The sequence below is a fragment of the Thunnus albacares genome, chromosome 21, assembly GCF_914725855.1.
Source record: "Thunnus albacares chromosome 21, fThuAlb1.1, whole genome shotgun sequence".
Lineage (NCBI taxonomy): Eukaryota > Metazoa > Chordata > Actinopteri > Scombriformes > Scombridae > Thunnus > Thunnus albacares.
Genome location: NC_058126.1, coordinates 8,606,925 through 8,622,508, shown reverse-complemented (window position 1 = coordinate 8,622,508; position 15,584 = coordinate 8,606,925). Strand labels below are relative to the sequence as shown.

The 15,584-nt window shown below is 40.1% G+C and overlaps 1 protein-coding gene across 1 annotated transcript; it reads right to left on the bottom strand.

Annotated features, from left to right (window-relative positions):
• Positions 1-2,787: 2,787 nt before the first annotated feature.
• On the bottom strand, positions 2,788-8,984 carry LOC122972960 (inositol monophosphatase 1-like). The gene is made up of 9 exons (XM_044340390.1): positions 8,854-8,984; positions 6,399-6,485; positions 6,053-6,192; positions 5,812-5,916; positions 4,653-4,698; positions 4,456-4,564; positions 4,259-4,367; positions 3,188-3,339; positions 2,788-3,033 (listed from the first exon to the last, which is right to left on the bottom strand). Exons 2-9 carry the CDS (start codon positions 6,459-6,461, stop codon positions 2,906-2,908), a joined length of 852 nt encoding a protein of 283 aa, XP_044196325.1. The 5' UTR covers positions 6,462-6,485; positions 8,854-8,984; the 3' UTR covers positions 2,788-2,905.
• Positions 8,985-15,584: the final 6,600 nt, after the last annotated feature.

The window sequence follows — 15,584 nt, the reverse complement described above, 5'->3', positions numbered from 1 at the left end:
GTAAATATTGTTTGGTCACTTTGTTTGCTTTGATAGTACAGACTGATTGTGTGTAGGTGGCCAGTGCACATGATTTAATTAGCTGCAATTCTTAAGGAGATGCAATTATGTGAATCCTTAGAACCTATTGCGTACATACTTGTGATCTAGTACACAGCTCATTTAATTAGTGGTAGGCCTAACTGCTGTATTACATTGAAAACAATACAACAGCACATTATTTGATGTTTTAACTCATGATTTTTTTTTTCAAAATAAACATTTAAATTTCGATTCTTGCAACATATTTCAAAAAAAGTTGGGACAGTGAAAAATTTACCACTTAAAAGACGTTTAGGGACTGAAGACACCAAGTGATGAAGCGTGTCAGGTGTAATTTTGTCCCATTCTTCCTGCAAACAAGTCTTTGTTGATGCAATCCTTTTTAAAAATGCGCCACACATTTTCTATTGGGGGCAGGTCGGGACTGCAGGCAGGCAAGTCCAGCATCCGCACCCTCTTCTTCCGCAGCCATGCCTTTTGTAATGTGTGCAGAATGTGGTGTTGTATTGTCTGGTTGAAATATGCATGGGCGTCCCTGAGAAGATGTTGTCTTGAAAGCAGCATATGTGTTGTTCCAAAATCTCTATGTACTTTTCGGCATTAATGGTGCCATCACAGAAGTGTAAGTTACCTTTGCCGAGGGCACTGACGCAACCCCATAACAATGACAGACCCTGGCATTTGGGCTTGTTGCTGGTAACAGTCTGGACAGTCTGGACAGTCTGGATGGTCCTTCTCTTAAAGTAAATTATAAGTAAAAAATCACTGCTTTCTTTTTTTACTTGCATTTACCATACCATCCCAACTTTTTCCGAATTGGGTTTATAATAAAAGGTAAGGTAAAAATAAAATTAGTGAGAAATAGGTGGCAAGTTATAAACAATTTGCAGTGTGTAACGTATGAAAGGTGCTGAGCTGCAAAAAGATGCAGAGTGCAAAATGCACGCAGGATGTGTGTTGTGTAGGTTTTAAGTGTTTATGATCCGTGTGGCCCTGGGGAAAGAAGCTCCTTCTCGGCCTCTCAGTCTTGGCCATGATGGGGTGGCGATGCTTGCCAGAGGGCAGCCACTGAAACAGTTTATGGTTGGGGTGGTGAATGTCCTTAATGATTCAGTTTGCCCTGGACCTGCACCACCTAGTGTACATGTCCTGGAGGCAGTGCAGTGCTGCTTTGGTGATGTGTTCTGCGCACCAGATCACTCTGTGAAGGGCTTTCCTATCCTGAGGGCAGCAATATCTGTATGAGACAGTGATGCTTCCACAGAGCACAGACCCTATTGTGGCAGTGTAGGAGGATTTCTGCAGTGCTGTGGAGATCTTGAATTTCCTCAACTGCCTGAGGTGATACAAGTGCTGCCTTGCCTTCTTGCCCAGGGTCTTGATGTGTGTAGACCAGGTCAGGTCCTCAAAACTGTGTACTTCAAGGTACCTCTAGCTGCTCACTTTGTCCACCGGGGTCTCGTAGATTCTGAGTGGTGTATGGTGGGTCCTCTGCTTCTCTTTCCTTAGGTCTACCACCATCTCCTTGGTCTTGCAGACATTCAAGTCCAAGTTGTTGTCCTTACAAAATGATGACAGCATGTCCACCTTGTCCAGATAGGCTTGTTGTTGGAGATCAGACCTACCACCACCATGTCATCCACAAATTTCACAATGATATTGGAGCTGTGTGTGGCTATGCAACCATAGGTGTAAAGGGAGTAGAGCAGAGGACTTACCAAAAGCCAGGAGAGAGTGAGCTTTATAACCATTCTTGAATGGGGTGTAACAGTGATCCAACATGTTTCCATCCCTGGCTGAACATGTGAAATGTTGGAAAAAGTTTGGCATAACCTGTTGGAGGTTTGCCTTATTAAAGTCAATAGCCGCGATTTGGTTTGCATCCAGGTGTTTGGTTTAGTGTTTGTTGATGGTATCATGTAATGTTGTCAGAGCAGTGTCCATGTCCACCTGTGGTGGAAAATGGCAATGGTGATGACCGTACAGAACTCCCAGGACAGGTAGAAAGGGTGACAGAGGATCACTAAGTGTTCAAGATTGGGCGAGCAGGAGCACGCCAGAACAGAAACTTTCCTTTGTTAACACCAGTCGTTGTTGGTCATGAAACACACTCCACCACCTTTAGATTTGCCAGATTCCTCCATCCTGTCCATACGAAACATGGAGAATGGCAAGAGGGGAGAGCCATGTCCCTGTGAAACAAAAGATGTTGCAGTCCCGCATGTCCTGTTGGAAGTGGACCCGGAACCTGATGTCATCCAGCTTGTTATCCATGGATTGAACATTTACAAGCAGGATACTGGAGTGGGTGGTGTGTCTGTTTCGGAGCCTGGCACATTCCCCTTAGTATTTCTTCTTCCTGCTTCTCCATGGAGGCTGTTTCCATTGTTAGGATCCGCTTCCCAGAGGAACTCTTTCTGCCAAGTGGTCCTATCATGCATAACTTCAGAAAAAAGGTACGTAGCTCTAGTTGCACTGTTCAGACATGTGCTGCAGTTGTAGGTTATTAGCGTAAATGAGAGGGAGGTGAAAGAACACCAGAAAACTACATAAATAACAAACAAAAAGCACAGTCTAAGCGAAGCAGTCACAACGGCATCTGGTCTCAACCATGCCATCTTAGATACGTCAAATGTAACCTGGAGGTCAATTCAATTTGGGACTGAATTGAAATAATTTCCTTTGGTTGAAAAATGTGCTGCTGTGAAACAGACCCAGTATGCAAATCAAGACAATCAGCAGTGATTATAGCACAATAACTTTATTCAGATAACATCCAGAAATGGAGCTGTTCTTTTTTTCTTCTTGTATTCACTTTGCAATGCATTTGGATATTCAGTATAAACAGGGTGTAAGAATTTTCTCACTTCTTCTTTATTGGAGCATCGTCCCTCTCCGAAGGGAATATTTCGATTTCCTTAATGATACGATTAGCAATAACATCGCTGTTTGCAGAAACCATCCTTCGAGACATCAAATCGAATGGTCCCCCTGAATTGTGAAACAAAGCCTTTATTAAACAGAGCTTTAACAGGCAGTCAGAGTTTTCAAAAAACATATCCTGCTTTTATCCACAGCATTCACTTTGTAAGACTTTGCTCTTTGATGCTCTTTGCTCTTTGATCAGATTTGAAAGCATACATACCATCAACATCCAGTAGTATCCCTCCGGCTTCTTTGACTATTACCGCTCCAGCAGCAATGTCCCAGCAGTGGATCCCAATCTCAAAGAAGGCCTCCACTGCCCCTGATGCCACCAGGCACATGTTAGTGGCAGCTGTTCCTGACCCGCGGAGCCTGGCAGCACGGAAATATTGGAGATAAATAAATACAAGTACTGTCCTACGAAGGCAGTGAACACTAACTACAGTGGCAGTGAATTAGAAAAAAAGAGCCTGTTAACTGTTTTGCTACTCTGCTAGCTTTAGCAGGAGTTAAGGTCCTATGTTCCCCACTTCAATATTCTGTTAACACGGAGTCAAGCCTGGGGCATGAGGGGTGGCCAGGGGGATAGGGATGTGTCAGGGGCCTCCAGGAGCCCTCCATCAGAAGACAGATGTGAAGTGTGAGAGTTAGATTCAAAAACATGTATACTAGGCTAGTTTTAACCTGGGGAAGCATTAAACTATGACCTTTGGTGACTCCATGACTCCAAACATTTGATAAGTTTCTTCAAGTGTAGGCTATTATATTGAGAGCCGTATGGCAGAGCTGGGGAACAGAAAACGCCTTTGACGAGATCCCACAATAGCCCATGGGGAACATCTTTTTCAGGTTCCTATTATGTGCTATATAGAGCAGGGGAATATAGAACCCTGGGAACATAGGACCCTGGGAACATAGCAATGACTTAGTTTTGGCTTTATTTAAGGCTTGCCGTGGGTATCTCTCGTAGCTTTCTTGCTTTAGCTGTCCAGTTAGCTGTTTCTCTGTTGCTGAGATTGCAGGAAGTGTTCCGTTGGTTTCTAGACCACACAAAGATTTCCAAACTGTGTAGTTATTGCAGCCTGAGCAACATTACAAAGCCAGAATGCAGTAACTACACAGCCAGAGTGCAGTTACTATAGTTTGGCTTGGTTTTTAGCTCCGTTTTGATGTTACTGCAAATACATGGTGCTTAAAAGAAATGATATGTTTCTATTTTACTGTGTTTTAGCTTTGAAAGGCAGTCCTAAGCATATTAATGAGTTGATGTATGCAATGCAAGAGCATTTACCCATGCACTGGGATGCAGAGGATCCTCTGCATGGTGGAGAAGATCTTGGTTACTTTTTCTTTGGACCTGTCAGTTCCATGCTCAGAGATGATGATGGATTTATGGATATCTAAGATGACAGCACAAAATGGGATTACTATTATGTATCATTTCAGGTGTGACAGTAGTATATAAAGGTGCACACAATCACATAGTACCTTTTACATCCGACACCTGAATTGGTTCGTCATCGCAGAAAGCTCCCTTCCCCTTCCTTGCTTTATACATCTTGTCTTCCAAGCAGCTGTACACCACACCAAACTCCAACTGAAAACAGATGTCATTTTTTACGCTTTCACATATTAAGTATACATACTTTTATTAACTCCAATATTCTTTATTTGATTTGACATACCTCCTTATTGACAGCAAAGGCAATTGACACAGCCACGAATGGGAATCTGTAAATATGAAGGTTCATATACATTAGTATGTAAAAAATGATGGTTAAGAAAAATCCTTAAAGGAAAAGTTTGGCATTATGGGCTTATTAGCTTTCCTGCCGAGAGTTAGATGAGCATATTGATAGGTCACTTTTATACTGTATGTCCAAGGTAAATACAAACATGAAGCTAGAGCTTGGAGACAGTTAGCTTAGCTTAGCATAAAGACTGAAAGCAAGGGGAAACAGCTAGCCTGGCTCTGTCCTAAATAAATCTGCTTACTTTTAAAACTCCCTAATGTCGTTTTTTACACAATGGTTTTGTACAGAACAAAACCAGATGCAAGAGGTGCTGGTAGGTGGATTTTGTTAACTTTGGTCAGAGCCAGGCGAGCTGTTTCTCTCTGTTTCCGCTCTTTATGCTAACTACAGCTAACCTTCACAGCTAATATTCAACAGACTTATGAAATCTAACTCTGCAACAAAGAAAATAAGAGTATGACCCAAAATGTCTAACAATTTTTGTTTGATTAAAGCTGCTACCCAGACATCCAGCAACTGAGATAGTTAATTTCATCAGTGATACCTCTAATCTACAAACAAGATGTAAAAAAAAATACGTATATATGTATGTGTACGTTTGGGTAGGTAAGGGAAAATTGTAAATTCTCCAAAAGCTACTCATCTGTTTTTATCTAGCTCGGTTGGTGGCCAAAAGAGGTGAAACAGTACATATGGAGCTCTGATTATACAGAGGCTGCTGTCCTCAGAAGGGGACAGTTCCTAAATTTTCACTGGCATGAAAGTGTTTTTGCTCCCCTAACAAACTACAGCTCAGAAAGTAATATTTAAAAGCCATTAATCACTCTTTGGAACCACTGAATCATTGAGTCTCACGTACAATCAATACTATCAAGCCATGCAGAGATAATGTGAATATTTGGTGCAATGCTTCAATAAAACTTCACTTAATGGTTATTTAATTGGCAGATTACAATTCTAATGCTTCTTGTAATAACACTGTTGTTGGGTTTTGATCAATAAGAGAAAGTGTTGGCTTGATCTGGGCAAAATGAAGCACATCAATTAACACAATAAATCAAATTGTCCTTCAGCAACACTGACATCTTACCCATGTACAAAGTTTGTGGTGCCATCCACCGGGTCTATGATCCATGTAGGTTTGTCCGTTAAGATACATGGCTCCCCCTTTGCGACTGACTCCTCTCCAATGAAGCTGCAGCACAGAAGAACCAATCGACCAATGAGGATAGCAAGATATGACAGAGTGCCTTTTGTTACAAGCGTACAAATACATAAATACATACATTCATACATAAGTGTGTGTCTGTGTGCATGGAAGTATGTCTCACCAGTGTGTGCCTTCTCCAAATTCAGCTTTAAGGGCCCCGATGATAATTTTCTCCACTCTCTCGTCAGTCTTTGTGACAAGGTCTACAGTGGAGCTCTTTGTCATGACCCTTATTTCACTCTCTCCAGCTTTCCTAATTTCCTAAAAAAGAAAAGGAACATAATTAGCACATGCTTAATCTACTTTATAAACTTAAAATCTGAAGATCTTAAAATTATGATAGGATATATTCCATATTTTGGTCACAGAATCTTAAAGAATTCTCGTCTGATTTTAAGTTTTAGCCTATTTTTGCAAACATCAGTGAAGAAATACATTTAGAGGCCATTATAGTGGCTCAGACATACCGCTCCAGCTTTTCTTGCCACTTGAACGGCAATGTCATATGCCTTCTGCCATGGGTCACTCATTTTTCTCTACTTCTTACTTCTTACCTGTAAAAACAAAATAAAGCCTGTAAAAGTGCAACAACTCAAAAAAGCATAAAACAATTTAAAAAGGTGAAAGAGATTGCATTTTCAAATGAAATGAAAGCCATCAGAAAACACATTATATTATCTTAAAGCAACTACAGGGAGTTTTTAACTGGTTATGAAACAGTCTCAATTTAATACTGATGCCTCTATATGACGTATGTAAGCAAAGAAGACTATCAGCAAGAAGATTGGCTATTTCTATATAGCTATTCTAAATGTCTGCCACTGGGTTGGATTCCCTATGAAATCAGACAAAACAATTTACTGCAAGCATATCAGAAGAGCCTATGTTTACAATACATGTGGCATTGTAGCATGAGGGAGTACAGAGACGTGATTAGGATGAGGGGCAGACCTTTCTCTTCATCTGATAACATTAAAGGTAAAGTTCGACTTGTTTGTTGGCTTCCCGACTCATTTTGAAAAAAAAGAGAGACTGTGCGAGCGAGCTGTGAGCACGAGCGAGAGAGAAAGAGAGAGAGAGAGCAGTGGTGGTTGAGCGAGCTAGAGAGTGAATGAAGATAGGGAGCGGTGGTGCCGAGAACAAAGCAGTTAATCAGAGAAATTTTTTGATTGTTTCACGGTGATTGCATCCTAAAGCACAAATAAACACGACCGCACCTCTGCACAACCCTGTGGGAATGCAGCGGACACAGATGCATTCCACATGTGTGCACTAGTAAACAGGGTTGCAGCGTCATAACTTCCCAGAGTTGTGTGTATTATAAACTGCTGTGTTTTTCAGATTAGTCTTTAAACACAGTAATCTGTTACTCCAACCAGACTTGGTGGATCGTATTTCATTGTCTCACTGGCACTTTAAACAACACGCCCATACTTACACAGCCCTGTTGTTTTACACAGGACTGTTTTCAGCAAGAGTGAAATCTTCAGTCAGACAAGAGGATGGGGGGAGATGGGACTAAGTGAGTATGGGCTTTTAAGCTTATCTTGGGCTTTAAACTAGACTACTTAAAATAAAAATGTCCTGACAGCTCTGATGGAGCTCAGGATTCATCCATCAACGCCGCTTTATTACCAACAATTCCACCGTATAAACCTGAAATCTGTGCGTAACAGCTGACATCTTTATATACAGTCAATGGTGTAGACAGGCAGCAGAACACAGAACATTAATTACTGTCAGATCCTGACCGATCCCGTGTTATTGAAGTTACTGCTGCTGTGCCATGTGCGTCAATGTGCACATCACACTCTCAATTTAAAGACACACTTTCTTTATTCTTGTTTCTTCTGCTGTGTGATGCTGCAAGTGTTTAATAAAGTCAACGGTTATAATTTGCCACACAGCCAGCGGTGGGCAACAAACACAACATCTGTACTGATGTTTCTGCAACATCCTGGTATACATCCAGTGACGACATTCATGTAAAATTCAGACATTAATCTAACACATTTCATACCTACCTGAGTCACATTAATAGCTGTAGCCTACTCTGAAGGACATTTCAGTAGATTATACATGTTATACATGCGAAATACTAGATAAGTGAAAGAAGAAAAACACATGGAAGTTGTTTTGTGTTTGCGGAAAGCCCTGTGCGTGCGCATCTCTGATAATTAAAGCCATGTGATTTGAGGCTTTAGTACTCTCTGCAGTTTTTATTGTGGACCAAACTGTGTGCTGAAACGTGAAGCGAACTGTGAAACACTGCCAACCAATCAGAGTGTTGCAATATAAGGGCATTTGAGGAGATACAGTGATTTGCAACTTAAAAAGAATGTAGGAGGAGGCTCCTCTACTTCCGGGGCCGGTGCTTAGCACACAACAGAATGAGTTATGTAACGCTTCCTCTGCAGCTGGCATCTCTTTGTCCTGTATTGTTCTCAAGCATTGAATTAAAAAAAACACAGGCCACAGGTTTTAGACTTAAAAATCATTACAATTGAGAAAAGATGTCGGTGTAGTCAGTGTAATACATTTTCAGGAGGGAATATCGTCAATGGAAATGAGCCAAAAATTCAGTGAGGTTCATTTCTTTAAGTTTTACTCGATTCAAAGATTATATCATGTTTAAAACTACTCAAAGCAAAAGAGCATGTCCCTATATTTCAGGGCAAGGCACCAACCGAATCTTTAATGTATACTTCATGTACATTATTTCTGCTATTAGAAATCATATGTCTCAGCCTTGTGAAGAGTCCACCCTGCATAAATATGTTTTGATAAGTTAAACAATGATAACAAAAAAAAAAGAGTTATTAGACTACTATCCATCTGCTATGATGATAAGCACATACCTGTACACCTTTTTTATGTTCACACATGTCATCCATTCACTGCTAAAATGAAAGAGAACCTTACCTTGTGAAGTCACGTCTGTCTAAAGGTAGCTGCAAAATGCGAGTGCACCTTCCCTTGAAAAACTTAACTTTAACTTTTCATTGGAGAGAAGTTATAAAAAAAGCTGGCATGACAGAGTGGGAAAAGTACTAGCACCGCCCTCATGCATTTCTTCACAGCAACCTAAGTAATGTAACGTTCTGTTCTTCTACATGCAGACTTGCAACAACATGATGCCACATTTACTGCGCAATGAGTTAAGCAGATCCAGCTATGGCCAGATGAGTTAATGGAAAATTTCCAGTGTCTGCCTAATTCTCCTAAATAATGTGGAGGTGTCACAGGAAGACACACCCTGCTGTCTGTATTTCTACTCTATAGTATATCACATATGTACACCTAACAGCTGACATGACTAGTAATTAAATTCTCAGTGCAGCATGAAAAATTCTATATTCTTAATTTAATGCCTGTTAGACAGAAATTGGATTGACCTTTTACCTCATAAATAATAAGGTGAAAATCTTACATTTTAGAGAAATATAAGGGTACATCCCAGCCCCTGACTTAGTTTTAACACAGGATTTGGCATGACAAACAAAGCCCCTGTCAGTTTTATACTTCCTGACAGCTTCACAGCTATTGAGCTTTTCCTTTATATCCTTTTATTGTACTCCACCGGTGGAAAATACTTTGAAAGGTCCCCTGATGAGTCAGTGTAGATTGTAGATATGTGTGTGCATGCCCATTCATCGCTGTGCCTGCTGAAAATTGGATGAGGTCTTGACAATATCCTCATGAACTGACTGAAAGTGTATACTGCAGGCACACAGTCCTACATGTCTCTGTCTCTACATGTGTATCTATCAAAACTGTTCATTCCTGTTTCGGTGAGGTAAAGCATGCGGTTATTATATCTCACTGCAAGGTGATAACTTTATAACTTAAATATAATTTAATACCCCGCCTACATGTTACCACAACCAGGAGATACTGCCCGGGTAGGAATATCCAATGACGAAGAACAAATAAACAGCAGCTATCTCACACCTTAAAAGTATACAGTACTGAAGTTTAAATCAAGCAAAGACTAGAATACCACTCCCAGGGATGCAGTACAGATATGTGTGCTTGAAATTTTTTGGGTCTGAAGTGACATAATAATAGTGAGCTCCCACTTTCATTCACATGCACGGTGTCTCGAGGGAGTGTCACTCACTTATTCTCTGAATCCTCAGGCTATTTCTCATCAAACGCTGACAGTATTCTGACAGCCTTGCAGGAAAACATATCTTGCTAAAATAATTGTTCAATTAGTGGTACATGCTGCATGTGTCAAGAAAATTACATTGTGCCTCGTACTTGTTTATGACCTATATGAAAATAATGGTGATCCGTGCCTCGTTCTAATTTGTCTATATATTTCTCTATAGTCTTTCAGTGGTTGGTGAAAGAGGGCAGCAGCACTTAACCCTGTTGAGCTGCAGGAGCCTTTTTCACATTTTTGCAAGACAAAACAAAATATGCATTGTCTGTGGTAGTGAAAAAAGCAGAAACAGCCCTGACTGTTTCGACAGGGCTCGCTCAGACATGTTCATTACCACCACACCTTGCATAACATTTCATAAGTTAACGCTTGTTGAAATACCCTGAACCTGTTTTCGGCTGTTTGCCATTGCACAAGTAATGACAGGATGAGAACTACAGCGAAAGTTAAAGAATTTCATCTCATCCTCTTGAAGCGAGTGAGTCGGCTGGTATCAGTCTTCATATGGATAATAGCTACATTAAATAGTAAAGCTGCCAGAAAACATTGTCATCCTACTACGCCGGCTTCTGTATTCACTGCAAATCCGATGCACAAGCCGTGCAGCAAAAACAAACAATCCTCTGTTGGATTTAACAGATCAGTATGGGGTATCATGATGGGGGGATGTGTTGAAAGTTTTGTTTGACCGGTAGCAGCAGGAGAGCAGTTGTCACCCCGTTGTCTCTGTTGTGCACTAAATATAAGACGCTCTCTAAAACGTTGGCTCAGACAGGCTGAGGGAAGTGATAGGACAGGCAAAACAAATACATCGGTCTTGCTGTCTCCCTGGCAGGTCTGTTATGAATATTTTATCCGGAATGATGGATGTTTTGGATGTTTGCTTGCCTGGATTCATGGCTGAAGCTGAGGCCTACTATGATGCTGAAGTTGGTGAAGGTCAATGGTGCACCGTGAAAGATGAGCAGTAGCTTCAGCCTGGTTGTTTCCTGTCTAGTCACCTACACCCCTTCTGAGCTGTATTATTTACAGCCATGCTAGAGGCTCTGTGAGGCTACACAGCAGTGCTTTGAGCATGCTAACATGCTCACAGTGACACATGCTAACAAGTTGATGTTTAGCATGTAAAATGTTTATCATGTTCACCATCTAAATTTAGTACGTTAGCATTCTAACATTTGCTAATTAGAGCTGAACACAAACTATAGGTGAGGTTGATGGGAATAACAATAACTGTATTAATATAGCACTTTTCTTAACCCATTTGTAAAGTGCTTTAACAAAGGACAAGTACATAAATAAATGAATTAAATTATTATTTTATACATGTTTTAATAAAGTTATATAATACTCACCCGGAGATATAAAATTGTACAAATCAGTTAAAAAAGGTGCATTTTTAGCTGATGTTTCAAAGAAAATACAGAGGCAGCTGTGCAGATTGTAAATGGTTATTGCATTCCACAGTTTAACTGCCATGACAGTAAATGCATGGTCACCTTTGGGTGCAAGTCTAGACACAGGCACTGTGAGAAGGGTTTTTTTCTGCAGACCTACAGTACCAGTCAAAAGTTTGGACACACTTTCTCATTCAAGTGAAGGGAAAGGTGTGTCCAAAGTTTTGAATGGTACTGTGAGTGCACGCCCTTGTAGGGCTTAGCAGGTCAGAGGTATAGCCTGGAGCTAATCCATTTAATGCTTTGTGTGTGATTATTAGAATTTAACCAAGGGGAAGTTAATGTTTGGGTGTGTACTGTCTTCTCGTGGTTCCAATTAAAAGCTTAGCAGTTGCATTTTTGACTAATTGTAGACAGTGTACTGCTATTTTGTTGTGTATATGATTCAGAGAGTGATAGTATGTCAATCATTTTGCAGGTATTAGATCATAAACCAAGAAATTTTGTCCTGATGATGCCACTAAATGGAAAGTCAGGAGATCCCCAAACTGATTCCAGTTCATCCTGTGGGGGACATGAATGTCTGTACCACATTTCATGGTGATCCATCTGTTAGCTGTTGACGCACTTGACTCAAAAACACAAATGTCAACCTGTTGGTGGTGCTATAGAAAAAGTAAAGGGATCACCAAAGTCGTTAGGATTCATCCTTAGGGGACCATGAATGGCTGATTCCACAGTTGTTGATATTTCATGCTGCTAGTGTGGCTAAGAGCTAGGGAGCCTCTAAAGAGCCAAAATGTATCAATGAGACTTTGGTTATTGTGTTATCTTGTGTAATTGTAGTTGTTGTGTAATGAATTAAGTCTGCCTCGCTGTATTTTCTGAATTTGAGCTACTGAGCAGTTGTACAGCTGCTGTATGTCAGGCTACAAGTTCAGATTAGACAGTTTCGATTATTTCTAGTAAGGAGCAGAACAAAGATGTTTTCTGTTTGTATGAATTGACTTTAATTTAGTATAGACACGTTGGGTATTGTCTAAAAGATTTATTGTCTAAAAGAAGCTTGTGAAGGTCACCACTGTACACTGTACAGATGAAGCTATGATAACAGATGACTGACAGACTCCACCCTTTCTTGGAGCTGTTCCAAAATTTATTGTTGTGAACTGAGGAGATGAAAACAGAGCAAGGGAATTAAACACAAGATCAAGATCTACATAGCATAATATTTTCATATGGGGCTTGAAATTTGAATTGAATTTGAATGTCACCTCTAATAAGCTTTTCCTCTGTAACTCTGGCAACAAACTTTAGGAGGATAGGCAGCATTTTTTTTGGCCCAGTGGGGGAAGCTTCCTCTAATTCCCATTCTCTCTCTGTAGCAAAGCTGAGGGAAACTTGAGTATATTTGTTCTCCATGACTGATCGCTGTACTCATATTATACAGTTTTTACAGAATGATGTTTAACAAAGCCATCAGCCGTCAACTTTTCATTACATTAATACTATAAAAAAATCCTCAGCAAATAAGACAAAGAAGCACAAGTTGCAGAAATAGTTCTGCACAGTCGTATATCTGACCTTTTTTATTCTTTCTTTATTACCGTGCAGCTATATATATAGAACTACCCATCAATATGTATACTGTGTGTACTGCATTACACTTTTATTGCGCTATTATTAGTATTATACTAGTATCATAATGTATACATCTTTTATTGCAATTTACCTTTTTTTCCGTATTCTGCTAATTTACTTCCCTACGTGCCTCTGCTAATTGCCTGTCGGCGACAAATGGTGTGTTTTGAATTAAATTGAATTGAAGGCAGTGACATGGTTTATACTGCAGCAAGTGGGAATTCTTCCTGGTGGAGGGCTGCAAGGTGTTGTTAGCAGCCTAACACTGTTCCTGCAGGGATCTGCTAATTATCTGCTGATATAAAGAAAAAGCAGATCCACATGCACGAACCGTATTTCAATCAGGATGGACTAACTGAAAATAACTAACTAACTTAGACCAGTAGGTGTGAAATAAATACACTTGCTGTAAAGTGCACAATATAGGTAAAGCTAAAGAAATGCTTTGACAATTAGATCCCTTTGTGAAATCATTATAATCTAAAAAGGGGAAGTCAAGTCACCGTAGGACGCACTGTCGGGCGATCTCTTATGAAAACTTGAGGTGGAGGGGACGACGAAATAATATCACCGCAGACAGTTTCAAAATCTGACAGTAAACAAATGAACAGATGAAAGAAGAAAAGACATAAATAAAAGAGTATGAAAAACTAGTCTTCTTGATTGCTTTATTTAAACTTTATTTCTACTTAGTGTAAATTTAAACATAAATAAAGGAAATGCATGACAATTATGATGGTGCATCAAGCCAAAGGCAGTGCAAGAGAAGATGTGGTAAATCTGAAAACATAACTGAAACATAAACCAAAGGAAATTTAAATAAATTCTTCTTGAATGCAAAACTAACATTGTTCAAAAATGTCTACACATCCTGTAACAGTATCCTCAGGAGAGCACTCTGCATTTTTGCAGCAGGAAAGACAGCCTTGCCAGTTTTTCCAAGAACAATTGCTCTTATTTCCTTAGTGGCAACAAAGACACACAGTAAAAGGTAATGACTTTGGTGGCTGTGCCGTAAATGACTCAGTAAACACGTTAAAGAATATTAAACATTAAAAGACAAAGAATCTACAAGATTTGTTAAGCAGCTGTTGATGCAAAAGGTGGGGATGACAGAGGAGGTCTTGACTTTCAGCTGGCTGACTCCGGAAATCATTTCCAATACTGGTGATTACGTCTGAACCCCCTGCTGCAGACTAACATGGACCATTGATTTCTATTGAGGGGGGGGAGGGGCTGGAGCCCATAAGACCTGGGTTTGCTCAAGTAAAGTGTTTTAAAACCATTTGTTAGCCATCAGCAAACACAAACTCAAAAAACATAGACAGCAGTCCGTGGAGAGCAAAACTCGGGGCTATTTCATAGAGCACATGAGCCCAGGGGGCAGTCCATCACGCTGCATGTGCAGTGTCTGCTATGAGGCACCAGCACTGACTGAAAGGGCAGGGGAAATGCAGCTGGGAATTTTACATGCTGTAATGGCTGTGAATGCTTTTATCTCTCTACTAAATTCACAACGGCAGCAGTCTGTATGTTTTTTTTTCTAGTTTTTATGGAGTGTCAGAGGCCTGTTTTCTGTTTAGTTGGTTCCCTGTTTGCCACAAGAGACATTTCTCTGTGCATGTTTTTACTTTATAGACATTATAAAGGAGAAAGGACAGTTTATCAACTTTCTAGGTCAAAGTGAATATGGGCGTTTATTTTACATTATGTCCTGGACACGTAGCTGATGTGGGCTACTGTTAGGATGTCACTGTGGTGTTTAACAGCCTTGCTAGAGGGATTTTTCATTCTCTACACCAGTTGTAGATGATATGCAGTTTGAGAACATATGGGCTTGCATATAGCAGCTTTTTGTTTCTCACAGAGATGGAGCTGAATTTCACAGGAATGACAGAGTGAGGCAACACAAGAAAGAAGGTGCCAGTTGCAGTTATCTTGAGTTTTGTGTTGTGGTTTTTTGTTTATGCGTTTCAGAGGAGCCAAGTTAGTACTTCCTAGTTTTATCCTAGTAATTAAACATAGACTATAAAAAGATGGATGTAGCGAGGTGTGACGTCACCCATTGTTTTTCATTGGAGCCAGTTTGAAGCCTATATATATATATATATATATATATATATTGATGAAGACTGCTCATTTATAAGTCACAAAGCAACTGATAAAAGTATTAAACACATTAGTCTAAGAGACACTACATCACCTTCTGTTTTCTTTCGGAACAACTGCTGTGAAAATATTAACTACTAGTGGTCTTGAATGTTAATGAAAAAACATCTGACAACAAACAAGGTGAAAGAAGGGTCTTTTAAAATCATGCATAATGCATCTAGGGGCCGTCGGTGGCTTTGCACTTTAAGGTGCTTCTGCATTGGCTTCAGCCTCAAACTGCAGTTGCCACTTGTAAATAGAAACTGCTTCGTCGACATTTTTTCCGCACATATTAG